Raw genomic sequence first — 13,266 nt, 5'->3', positions numbered from 1 at the left:
TAAGTCAGGCGGAGAAGGACAGATACCATATGTTTGCACTCATAGGTCTAACAGGAGAACAGGAGAAACCTAATGGAGGACCAGGGGGAACGGAGGGAGAGAGAGTTGGGGAGAGAGAGGGATGCAGAACTTGAGAGACTACTGAATACTGAAAATGAACTGAGGGTTGAAGGGGGAGGGGGAGGGGGGAAAAGAGGTGGTGGTGATGGAGGAGGGCACTTGGGGGAAAGAGCACTGGGTGTTGTATGGAAACCAATTTGACAATAAACTATTTAAAAAAAAAAAAAGTGGTGACAGTGGACATCCTTGTCTTGTTCCTGATCTTAGAGGAAGGTCCTGACAAGTTTGCAAATTTAAGAATGCTTATTCTACAGTAGTTTGTGATAAATTAACCTAGATGCTCATCAGCATGAGAAGGGTTAAATTCACATGGTATATAACACAGAATGTTCAACAGTTTAAAAAGATGGTACAGACTTTACATATTCTTTCATAAAAAAGGTCCATGTTTTTTAGGGTAGCAAAAGCGCAATTCCATTTAAGCTTTTTCAAAAGTCATGTCATGTGTGTTAAATACTCATCTTAAAAAAATTTTTTTTACATTATTTATTTTTGAGAGACAGAGACAGAACACAAGTGGGGGAGGGGCAGACGCAGATTCCGAAGTAGGCCCCAGGCTCGCAACTGTCAGCACAGAGCCCGATGTGGGGCTCGAACTCATCAACTGTAAGATCATGACCTGAGCCGAAGGCAGACGCTTAACAGACTGAGCCACCCAGGTGCCCCAAATATTCAGTTTTAAGGGTAAGATGAGATAAATGGGACACAAACTTATGTCAACCTTTAGTAAATGGAATGATGGGATTACTATCTATTTTATGCATAATCTGTATTTGAATTTTTTACACTTAGCATTTGCTTCTTTCATAAGAGTGACAAGAATGTCTTTTGGAGATTATATAAAATGCAGTAATGAAAATGTGAAAATCCATTTTTAACAATATTGTGTGTTCTGAGTGATCAAGTGAAGGTATAGAAAACCATGGGAGGAAAGCCTCCGTATCCCCCTACAAGTTGGTGATAGTGGAGATGAACCAATAAAAAGTAGACAGGAGAAAACAGTTACAGTCAACCTCACCCCCAACTCCCACCATCTGAAGTCCATTTCCCTGGCAGCTTCTAGCTAACTTTCTATGACTTAGTTTAAATAAAGTAAGGGCAGGTCCCAACAATAAAGGGACACTAATTTTCTCAGCTGAGGAAATATACTTTCCAAGGCAGGGAAGGAAGAAAGCTCAGTGCTTCAGTATATGACAAACAATACCCCTGTTCCAACCTATACAACACTGTAAATAACCCATGTTAAGTAACACCATAAAAGCACACATCTTTGGAATAGAATATAGATTAAATAAATAAATAAGTAATAATCACCTACCAGAGTTTTAAGAATAGTCTTAACTGACAGAAAGTGTCTGGCTGTATCAATTAAAATTCCTCTATGTGGAAACCTTGGAGAATCAATAATGTCGGATTCATTAACGGTGAACTATAAAACAAAATAAAATCGTGACTTATTTTTAGAATATTCTCTTGACTTGAACTCATGAAGACTGCATCTATGCAAGTATTGGATAAAAATTAATTTAGAAAAAGAAAGTGTAAAATTTACGTTTACCAGAGAAGACAAAAATTTGGAGAGAAAAATGTTCAAGAAGCAATCAACAGCTAAAACCTTTACATTTGTCTTATGGTAACAGGGATAGCCAACAATTTAGTAACATATAATAATCATACTTACAGTCCCATAAGAATCTTGATAAATTAACTGGCTAAAGGTCTCTAAACCTAGGGAGAGTAAAATTTATAATTTATTCCACTAATTTATATAACATATAAAGTAAATGAAAGTTCTATTATCCAAACATAGACCCATAATCAGATAAGGCAAATAAAACTAAATATAATGTTATATCTATATCCTCTAACATATTTTCTAAGATTAAAGCTCAGTTTTTCAAAAAACTCCCTGTTACCATCTAATTAAAATTTTTTACTTCATTGTATCCATACCCTGGGTTTTGTTGGAATGATAAAAATGAAGAGTGATTTGATACAATAGTACTTAATAAATATACATTATAAAAAAAGGATTTCTATGCTAAAATATAGTCACTTTAAAAGATACATAAACTTGGGGCGCCTGGGTGGCTCAGCTAATTAAGCATCCGAGTTCAGCTCAGGTCATGATGTTGTGGTTCACGGACTCAAGCCCCACACTGGGCTCTCCGCTGTCAGGGTGGAGCCCACTTCAGATCCTCTGTCTCACTCTCTCTGCCCCTTCCCACGTGTGTACACACTCTCTTTCTCAGAAATAAAAAATAAACATTAAAAAGAAGTATTAGAAGGTACATAAACTTAACAGAGGGGGGAAAAAGATAAAAAAAAAAAAAGCACCATGGAAATATAAAAGAGCACAACTTCAAACCAACGTTTTGCTCATAGCTACAAAGAATATCTCTTGAACATTTTTCACTCAAGTGGACTGTTTCCTAATACACTCTATTACAGGCCAATTCCTCTAACCGCCCTTGACTTTAGTATTTTTTTCTTTAAATATTTTTAAGCAATCTCTACACTCAATGCGGCACTTTAACCCAAGTGCACAGGTGCCCCAAGTTTACCATAATTTATCATTCTAGCTGACAAGTATAAACCCAGAGAAAATTTTAACCTAAAAACAATTCAAAGTCAAAAACGAATCAGGAAACATAACTGATACCACAGAAATAAAAAGGCTAAGAGACTACTATGAACAATTATAAGCTAACAAATTAGACAAACTACAGATCTTACTATCTATTTCTTCTAACAAATGGATAAATTCCTAGAAACATACATCCTGCAAAAAATCAATCTTCAAGAAACAGAAAAATTGAAAAGATCGCTTACTAATAAGGAGACTGAATCATTAATCCAAAACCTCTTAACAAACAAAAGTCCAGGACCAGGCTTCAAAAGTGAATTCTACCAAACATTTAAAGGAGAATTAATGCCAATTCTTCTCAAACTTCTCCAAAAAGCAAGAGGAGGCAACACTTACCGGGGCCAGCATTACCCTGATACCAAAACCAGGTAAGAAAAAAGAAAATTATTAGCCAATATCCCTGATGAACATAAATACAAAAATCCTCAACAAAATGCTAGCAAACTGAATTCAACAATACAGAAAAAGAATCATACACCATGATCAACTGGAATTAATTCCAGCAATGCAGGGATGGTTCAGCACCTGCAAATCAATGTGACGTACCATACTGATAAAGTGAAGGACAAAATCATAAAATCTTAATAGATGCATAAAAAGCACTTGACAAAATTCAGTATGTACTTATGCTCCGATCAAAGTGGGCACAGAGGGAAGATGCCTCAACGTAATAAAGGCCATAAGCCCACAACTAACCTCAGACTCAATAATGTGAAGATCAGGAACAAGACAAGGATGCTCACTCTCGCCACTTCTATGCAACCTGAAGACCTAGTCAGAGCAATTAAGCAAAAACAGTAAGAATGATAATAATAATAACAGGCATCCAAATCAGAAAGGAAGAAGTAAAATGGTCACTATTTACAGGTGACATGATGTTATAGGTAGAAAACCTTAAGATTCCACAAAAAAACCCGCCAGAAATAATCCATGAATTCAGCAAAATTGAAGGATAATCAATATACCCAAAAAACCTGTTGTGTTTCTGTATTCCCAAAAAGAAAAATTAAGAAAACAATCTTATTTACAATGGTATCAAAAAGAGTAAAATATGTAAGATTAGATTAAACCAAGATCTCTACCCTGAAGACTCTTAAGACACTGATGAAAGAAACTGAAGACACAAATGAATGCAAGGATATTCCAGATCAACATAATGGAACAGAAAACCCAGAAATAAACACATACATATATGGTCAATTAATTTATAACAAAAGAACCAAGAATATACAACAGGGAAAGGACAGTCTCTTCAATAAATAATGTTGGGAAAACTGCAGCCATGTGAAAAAGATTAACACTGGACCGCTATCATCTACTATACACAAAAATTAGCTCAAAGTTGATTAAAGACTTGAAGGTAAGACCTAAAACCATAAAACTCCTAGAACATAGGTGGTAAAGTCTTTGTCACAGGTCCCGGCAATGACTTTTTGTATTTTACACCCAAAGCAAAGGCAACAAAAGCAATAATAAACAAATGGGACTAGATTTACTATAAAACTTCCACAAAGGACTTGAAACAAAATGAAAAGGGAACCCACTCTATGGCAGAAAATACGTGCACGCTGAATATAAGAGGTTAATACCCCAAATACAAGAATTCACATAACTCCATAGCAAAAAACAAAAAAGGTCCTCTGATTTAAAAATGGGCAGAGGATCTGAAAAGAGAATTTTTTCAAAGAAGATAGACAGATGGTCAACAGGTACATGAAAAGGAGCTTGCTCAACATCAATAATCGTCAGGGCATGTAAATTCAACCCATGAGATACCATCTCAAGCCTGAAAGAAAAGTTACTCACAGAAAGACAAAAAGTGTCGGTGAGGAAGCAGAGAAAAGGGAACCCCCGTGCACCGCTGGTGGCAATATAAACCGGTGCAGTCACTGTGGAAAATGGTACGGAAGTCCCGCAAAAAATTAAAAATACAGGGGCACCTGTGTGGCAGTCAGTTGAGCAACCAACTCTTGATTTCAACTCCGATCACAACTGTAGGGTCTTGGGATCAAGCCCCGCCTCAGGCTCTGTGGCTGAGCCTGGAGCCTGTTAACACTGTCATTCATTCATTCATTCATTCATTCTCTCCCTCTGTCCGTCCGTCCGTCCCTCTCTCTCTCTCTCTCTCTCTCTCTCTCTCTCACCACCCTCCACCCCTCTCCCCTACTTGCTCTCTCAAATTAAAAAAAAAATTAAAAATAGAATTACATGTGATCCAGTAATTCCACCCCTGGGTATTTATTTGCAGAAAATTAAGTGTAACTTGAAAAGATGTATGTGCCCCCATGTTCGCTGCAGCATTATTTACAAGAGCCAGGATACAGAAGCAAGCTATCCACGTACGGATGAGGAGCTAAAGAACGTGTGGTATTTATATACAGTGGAATATTATTCACCCTTAAGGAGGACAAAAATGCTGCCATTTTTGGAATAGAAGGACTATGACGACATTCTGCTGCTAAATGAAATAAGTCAGACAAAGACAAATACCATATGATCTCATTTACATGTGAAATCTCAAAAGAAAAAAAAAAAAAGCTCACAGATAAACAAAGGACAGATTGGTGGTTGCCAGAGGTGTGGAGTGGGAGTGTGCAAAATGAGTGACAGGGTCCAAAGGCACACGCTTTCAGTTGTTGAAGACCTTCCCGGGATGTAATGCCGTGTACCGGCTTCACCTAAGAGTACTGTGTTGCACACGTGACAGTGATCATTAATGTTCTCATCACAAGAAAAAAGAGGTTTTTAATTTAGTTGGGGGGAAGTGAGGGACAGAAAAAGAGGGAGAGAGAGAATCCCAAGCAGGCTCCATGCTGTCGGCACACAGCCTGATGCTGGGCTCGAATTCACGAGCCGTGAGATCAGGACCCGAGCCAAAATCGAGTCAAATTTTTAACCAACTGAGCCACCCAGGAACCCCAAGGAAAAAAAAAAACTTTATGACTCTGGATGGTGACAGATATTAGCTAGACTTACTGTGGTGATTGTTTTGCAGTATATACAAATACTGAATCATTGTTGCACACCTGAAACTAATAATATATTTCAGTTATACCTCAAAAAATAAAAAGACAGGAAATAGAAAAGAAAAAAAAATTCTACATCATTTTTGCTATATCTCTCCCTCCTCCCCAAATACTGGCCACAGGTGGGAAGAGTAACTTTGGAATTTTCTGTTAAGTGGCAATACACTCAGTACAGTATTTTTATTTTTATTTTATTTTTTGAGAGAGAGAGAGAGAGAGAGAGAGAGAGACACAACATGAGCAGGGGAGGGTCAGAAAGAGAGGGAGACACAATCCGAAGACAGGCTCTAGGCTCTGAGCTGTCAGCACAGAGCCGGATGCGGGGCTCAAACCTCAAACCCATGAACCTGTGAGATCATGACCTGAGGCGAAGTCAGGCACTCAATTGACTGAGCCACCCAGGTGCCCTGAGGAACTAGAACGTAATCACTGAATGTTCCCAAAATTTCTTTATTTTGATGTGGATCATATCAAGTAACAACAGGCTTTGTTTTCCCTAACAAACTTCAGACAACAAAGGCACATCAGACTAAAAAAGCTTACAACCACTTAACATTATGTATAAATGACCTAGATGATAATGATTACAGTTACATTTGTAGTAAACACCTATAAATATTTTCAGGGTCTATTCTGAAATAAGATTAAAATGATATTAGGATTACATATAGCATCACAATGATTATTTTATTTCAGATAACATTCCACCTGAATCGAACCCAAGGCACTTTAATTTTCACTTACTGTAACTTTGGTTAGCTCACATTGAAAATGATTCTTTTTTAAAACCCTTCTATTTGCAAGTCAGTGCAACACTATCTCCTCAAATTAGAGGAAGTAAAAGAAGCTTTTGCACACTAAAAATAAACATCCCAGTACCCAAACTTCGAAGTTCCAACTCTGGGTGAAATTCAGAAAAAGCTTTTAAGAAAAGTTCTCTCTCAACCTCTGTCAGTACGTGTATCTTGCACACGGTCCCTATCGACTTGGTTCTGCTTCTGACTCCGCAGGAATTTACAAAGCGGAGGGCTCTCTCCCTTTTCCCACCACTGTGGCCTGTGTGGCTGGCTGCTCCTCACCATGTCTTTTCACAAGACTTTCAAGATCTAGTGATTCCTGGCCAAGAAACGAAAGCAGAATCACCTCATTCCCCAGTGAAAACTGGTAATAAAATCAGGAACAACTCCAAGAAGAGACTGGAGAAGAACCAAGCAAATTGTGTAAGGAATTTCACAAGAGATGGCACACATTTCTGCTGTCGAGGTCACTAGCATCTCACCTCACCAAGTTGAACACATCACCACTACTTGGACAGGAGAATATGTTTTACCGGGGACATTATTTTTCTCTTTGCTCTTAGGCTTCTGCATTAGTAGGTTCAGTAATAAATCTGAAATCTTTTGTTTGTAAATAAGTAAATTTTTTAGGTCAAGGGAGAGAGATACCTGCTACTGAAGGCAGCAAGAAATGATAGTGAAACAAAGTGAAACCAAATCCCTGACTCAGAATAGGTTGAGCCTTTTAAAGGTCTGTCAACATTATAGTCCGAGGGCACGAATGACTTACACTCACGAATAGTTATAACCCTCAAACATTTTTAAAAAGGTCAATCGATCTTCCCTCTGTGCTCTAAGTGTATGTGTTTGATGGAAATGCTTTGCAAACACTTGACCAACCCTCTGTAAAGGGTTGAAGGAAGCAAAATTTCGCTGTGCCCGATTTCCCAAAGCACCTAACAGAAAAGTTTCTTCGATAGAAAGGAACTTACCTCGTAATACTCCCCAGACTCTGTTGGCCTTGAGGAAAGCCACTGGTTCTTTCACAAGTAAAGTATCTGCATGGAGGAGAGGGGAGTTTCTGTTAATTCCTCAGTGACACACAGTGAATTTACTACACGTATCGTTGGTATTTCTGGACCATTCTTTCCTCCTGAGCTCCAGGCCTGTTTCTCCAACTGCCTTAGGTGCGTTCCTCACAGAGATATCCTGGGGATTCCTTGAACTCGGCACGCCCAAAGCCCCACGCGGCCCCTGCCTGTCCCGAGGTCCCTAGTGCCTTCATCTCTGTGAGGCACTGCACTGCCCTCCTACCGGGTGAACTGCTCGCGTCCGAGATCTGGGTGACATCTCCACACTTCCTCACATTTCCCCTCCCAGGAGAGTTATTCTCTCCACTGCCTCTCAACAGAGTAGGTTCCTAATTCAGCTAGGACTTTAAATCAAAAGTACAAAATGTTCCTCAATTCTGTAGCTCCTTGTGACGCGTCAAGTATCACTCAAATCTCCCACTCCACCAAAGGCCAGAGACTTCTCTCCACTCATTCTCTCCACTTCTGTGCTTCTCTACTCGCCTTGCACCCACCTTCCCAACTCTTAGCCTAAATCTGCCTTAAGATTCATGTCCAAGCTCACTTGAGCTAAATTCAGCTTCGTCCCAATTATTGATTGGCTCACACCCAGGTAGCACAGGCTCCAGGGCTGCTTCTGGGCAAAGGTGGGGAGGGGCGGGGAGGCAGTGTTCATCTTTCCATCTTTTAAGTCACACTCTGCCTAAGGCTGTCCCAGTAGCCATTTGAGGCTTCTGGAGAGGTTTGGAGTCGAGTCAACCACGGATAAAGCAAAGCTCCAGACTGTAGGAGAGACTAAAAGCTGACGGGTGTGGCAGATGTGGCCCCCGCCACAGTGAAGACACTCCTAGGCTGCAGGCTAATGACTTCTATCCCATCAGGACTGCACCTTCACCCTCCACCGCCGCAGCCCACGCTGGCACACAGCAGCGGGGCGCAGGCAGGGAAGGAGCTGTCAACAGCCAACAATCACATGACTCTCAGGTGACAGTCTTGTGACAAGGTAGCTGTTACTGCAGTGCTGAGTTAGCTAAAGGCCAGGCTAAGGCAGGAATTGCTATTTTGAGGTCAATCTAACCATGTTTCTTCTCTATCAAGTTCTTAGTGACCAGACTCCTGGGTTGCTGTCAAATTACATTACAAGGAGAGATCACGGATATATGCAGATTTATCTTCAAAATAAAAGCTAAGAAATTACCTAATGTCCAAAAATAAGTTATTAGCCATGTAAGTTACTGCACTACAAATGATGTCACAGAAAAATATTTAATTATGTTTGTTTTGTTAGACAAAAAAAAAAAAAGCCAAATACAAACACCAGACAGAATTACGCCCACTTTAATGTAATTGTTTATCATGTTTATACCTCTATCAATGCATAGTATTTCAATGTATTACTCTACCAAAAAACCACATCTGAAATAACAGTGGTCAGCTGAGTGCTGGGGTTATGAATGATTTACTTCCTCCTCTTCTGATTTACTTCCTCCTCTTCACTTGCTGTACTTAAAGATGTTCTACAATGACTGCATTACTTTTGTCATCAGACTTTCATGGTGATTTAAAAAATAAAATGTATAAACTCACCGGCCAAGAACTCACAGGAGTCCATGGCACGGAACCTGTTTCTGGCACTCAGGTCCCCAAGAGCAGCTTGGAACACGATAGGCTCGCGTCACGCAGGTACTCACAGGACTCATCCGAAGTGATGTTGGGGAAAAGATCACACTCCGAGTCCAGGACGACTGTGACGACGAGTTGCTGTAACCCCACCACACTGTGAGATTTCGCAGGGCGAGGCTGCCTCGTGTCAAAACCAAAAATGTATTCATGGTATCTGTGTGAGAAGCAAATGCAGATAAAGCTGCACAGCACCACAGCCAAGTTTTACACACATATGTGGGGGTGCACATCCCAGGGGGCTCCTCCAATCCACGCCCCCCGGTATGGGTCCAATTAGAGGCTCCCACCCCCAAGCCGCCCATTAGAATTTTCGGGGGAGCTTTCTGAAAATACTGATGTCCAGACCTTGAGAATCAGAATCTTTGAGAGTGGGATACAGACAGGGGAATTTTAGAAGGTACCTCCGCACTTCCAAGTGCCTCACAGGAAGTGACTGTGAAGGATCAGTCATCCAACCAATAATGGGAATCCCATCTCTCTTGGGTAGGCAAGCCCGCTGTAACCAGTGACAGAGGTGGAGCATGGGGGGGGGGGGGTGGCAGGAAGTTTCCTGCACTAAGTGAGCCACAAAAGCCACATTTCTCTGTATGTGATACCTGGGCCACTTGTAGCCACACTACAGATGGCAGAGATGGAAAGAAAATGGATTCCCGAAGGATACTACTGAGATCCTTAGTCAACTAGCTGTGGAATCCTGTTTTGGACTTCCTAAAGTGTTAGATAATACGTTTTCTTACTACTTAAGCTTGACTGAAAAAGAGCTCCTGTTACCTTCCAAAAAAAATATCCTAGCTAACACATAACCATCCCCAAAAGAGGATCACCAGCCTACAGAATTCTCACCACGGCCTTGCAAACTTACCCTCCGCTGGTACCGGAATACCAGAGAAAGGGATATGAAAGCAGCATTTAAAGGTGCTAAAAGATCAGATAGGCTTCAAAGCAATTATTTAAATAACATTTTATAGATTGTGATAAGCCAGAGGCTGTGTATGTTACTTAAGTGTAAGAACATCTTGTGTTTTTCCCAGAGAAGTAAGGAAAGGTAGGACAGTTCCAATGAGTTTGTTAGCGTATGACAGTTAAGCAGTGACAGAACAGAATGGATGAGGGCGCTGAGGACCCTCGGAAACCCTGACAGACTCAGAAGGAAATTAAGATCACCGAACTGTATAGTTAGAAATGGTTAAGATGCGGGGCACCTGGGTAGCTCAGCAGGGTGAGCCTCCAACTCCTGGTTTCGGCTCAGGTCATGATCTCATTTCTTGATTTGGAGCCCTGCGTGGGGCTCTGTGCTGACAGTGCAGAGCTTGCTTGGGATCCTCCCTCTCTCTCTGCCCCTCGCCTGCTCTCATGTGTGCTTGCTGGCTCTCTTAAATAAACTTAAAAAAAATGGTTACCGATAGTAAATTTTATCTTATGTGCATTTTATCACAATTAAATAACTTTTTTTAAAAATGGAAATTAAAGTTGCCAGCAGGAGCTCTGAGTTCTGAGCTAGGTGCTGGCTTGTCCCAAAGAAGGAAAACCTTCATCCTGAATATTAAAAATAAGGCTCTAAAGCAATGGTGTCCAAGTATTTGGGTTCATTTTGCCTTTCAGGAACTGAGGGAGTGCAGCTAGTCATTCATTTAAAAAAATGAGTGACTCAATCGGTTAGGCATCGGACTTCAGCTCAGGTCATAACCTCGTGGTTCGTGCTGGCATCGGGCTCGGTGCTGACGGCTTCAGATTCTGTGTCTCCCTCTCTCTCTGCCCCTCCCTCCTTGGTCTCTCTCTCTCAAAAATGAATAAACATTTTAAAGTATTTTTTTAAATTAAATAATGAGTGACTAGCATGTGATGGGCCTTGTTTTACAAGTCAAAGAAGCTGCCATGCCCACACCTGACTCTCTCCTTGCAAAAACATACCATTTCAAAGCAGGGTTTGTAATGGAAGCTGGGCACCTTAAAGACAGGAGCCTCTGGCTCTCAACAGGCTAGGACCTAGACCACGAGTGCTCCCGACCACCTAGAGCCTTTGGAACATCCCCATCATCTCTACATTCTTCCATCCACACCGCACTTTTACTCTGAATTAGATACTGACCTTCCTGGATTCCTAGAATGTTCCCCTGACTGTCTTCAGGTCTTAGCCATCAGGGCTACTGTTTTATAACCTGCTTCCTATCTGCGTAGGGTATAATTAACAGCTGCTTCACACACCAGGCGTGACTATTTAGGCAAACTCCAAATTATCACCGCACTGCCTCGAAATGCCTAGCCTTGTTTTTAAACCATCTCACAACTGACTCAGATCTTTGTTATCCGACCAGACTGTCGGCCTGACTTCCGTGCTCTCTTGCCATAATCTTGTCATTTCAAGCCTACACCCGGTCCTTGTTTCACTAACAGTAGGGCACCAAAGGAAAACACAATTTTGTGAACTGAGTCCCAAAGCAAACAAGGAAAGCCTGTTTGGGTTTTAAAACATTTCCTGGCCACGACCTTGCTTTAAGATGACCTTCATGTACTTCTTCTTCCCTCTCTAGATCCCTAGGCCACCAGCCACCTTGGTTTTACGACTGCACCCAGCCTCTAGCCATTCTGACCTGTTGGTGGATTCAGTGCCAAGGCTCATTACAGTGTGTGTCTTAAATGAGGGTAATGGTATTTATTTAGTTGTAGAAAAGTGAAGGACAGAAGCCATTCCGGGCCTCTCTAGCCTGAGCTCACCGCTGCAGGCCTACCTGGGGGCAAGCCGGTGTTAGGCTGGTTTTGCAGTTTTTCCACCAGCTCTCTCGCCTATCCTACAGCCCAAAAGAAGCTATGATGCCCACGGGGGACAGACACAAGGATCTGGGCGAGGAAAGTGCACGACAGCCAGCACCAAATTACACTCCCTCCCTTCACCACCGGCCTTCAGGACAGTCCAGCCTACCCAGGTCTCACAGTGGGGAGACACCAAAGAAAGGCTGCTTGAAACACCCCGCCAAGTGCAAGCAGCCTTCTGTTTGGTGCGGTCACCAAAGACAGGCCGTGGGCTGCCTCCTCATTACCTGATTCACCCCTTCTGGGCCCAAAGGGGTTGCAGGCATGGAAGTGTGGTGAGCTCCAGAACTAAACGGGTAAGCGAGGAGAGCAAGCACAAGACGTGCTGGGAAAAGAAAAGCAGATACTGCGATGCCCCTATTATATCGAAGTAATGAGATGAAACCACCGAACCACCGTTTCCTAAGAAACGGATTCGGGGAGTTCTGGGCAATGCTCCAACCTGAGGCGTGAACTGTTCCCCGATTTGGCCAGTGGGGTGGGGAGATGGCAACCAACTTGGAAATTCTGGTCACAAGCAATAAGCACTCATTTTTCTCCTAGGATTCTCTTCAGGTAAGAGGCTGCCACTCCCCAGCCCCTCCATCCGCCCTACTCTCCCCTCCAAGGCGCAGCAGGGCACGGATTCTGAGCGACCTCCTCCTTCCCCTCCGTATCTCGCACGCGAACCCGGGTTCCTGGACGCCCAGGATGTCCGCGAGCAGGCAGGAGGGGGAGGGCATGAGCTTGGGTTTCGGTTGCCGCGTGTCTGAGCCGGCTCTCCCCTCTTCTAGACCTGTCACTTCGGTCAGGTCACCGGCCGGCTCCGCAGTGTTTCCTCCTGTGCTCCCGGGGAAAACCGCGCGCGCGCACGGCCGCGGGGGTGAACAGAGGCGGGCAGGGCTCCCCTCCCCTCGCCTCCCGCCTCGCCCCCCAGCGCGCAGGGAGCGCTCACCGCCGAAACGCTTCTTGCAGGAGGGAGCAGGTGGGGCCGGCGGTGGACGAGGGGCCGTGAGCGATGGAGAAGTTATCGCGGGAGAGCTGCAGCTGGCGCGGAGACGTCTTCACCGAGAGCGGCATAGGCCACAGGGCCGCCTCCGGCGCGGCGGAGGTGCGCGGGGCCAGCGCCGCCAGCAGCGCCAGCAGCGCCGGCA

At 43.0% G+C, this 13,266-nt stretch overlaps 1 protein-coding gene across 1 annotated transcript in view; it reads right to left on the bottom strand.

Annotated features, from left to right (window-relative positions):
- Nucleotides 1-13,260, bottom strand: part of HEXB (hexosaminidase subunit beta) — a 20,743-nt gene extending 7,483 nt beyond the window's left edge. Inside the window, exons 1-5 of the mRNA XM_029941212.1 lie at nucleotides 13,068-13,260; nucleotides 9,331-9,476; nucleotides 7,562-7,627; nucleotides 1,802-1,848; nucleotides 1,358-1,549 (exon numbers count right to left, since the gene is read on the bottom strand). Of these exons, the coding sequence (XP_029797072.1) occupies nucleotides 1,358-1,549; nucleotides 1,802-1,848; nucleotides 7,562-7,627; nucleotides 9,331-9,476; nucleotides 13,068-13,192 (576 nt within the window). The 5' untranslated portion in view covers nucleotides 13,193-13,260. The remainder of the gene's footprint in view (nucleotides 1-1,357; nucleotides 1,550-1,801; nucleotides 1,849-7,561; nucleotides 7,628-9,330; nucleotides 9,477-13,067) is intronic.
- Between the last annotated feature and the right edge of the window lie 6 nt (nucleotides 13,261-13,266).

Source organism: Suricata suricatta, chromosome 6 (genome assembly GCF_006229205.1).
Source record: "Suricata suricatta isolate VVHF042 chromosome 6, meerkat_22Aug2017_6uvM2_HiC, whole genome shotgun sequence".
Classification (NCBI taxonomy): domain Eukaryota; kingdom Metazoa; phylum Chordata; class Mammalia; order Carnivora; family Herpestidae; genus Suricata; species Suricata suricatta.
This window is presented reverse-complemented; position numbering and strand designations above follow the sequence as displayed.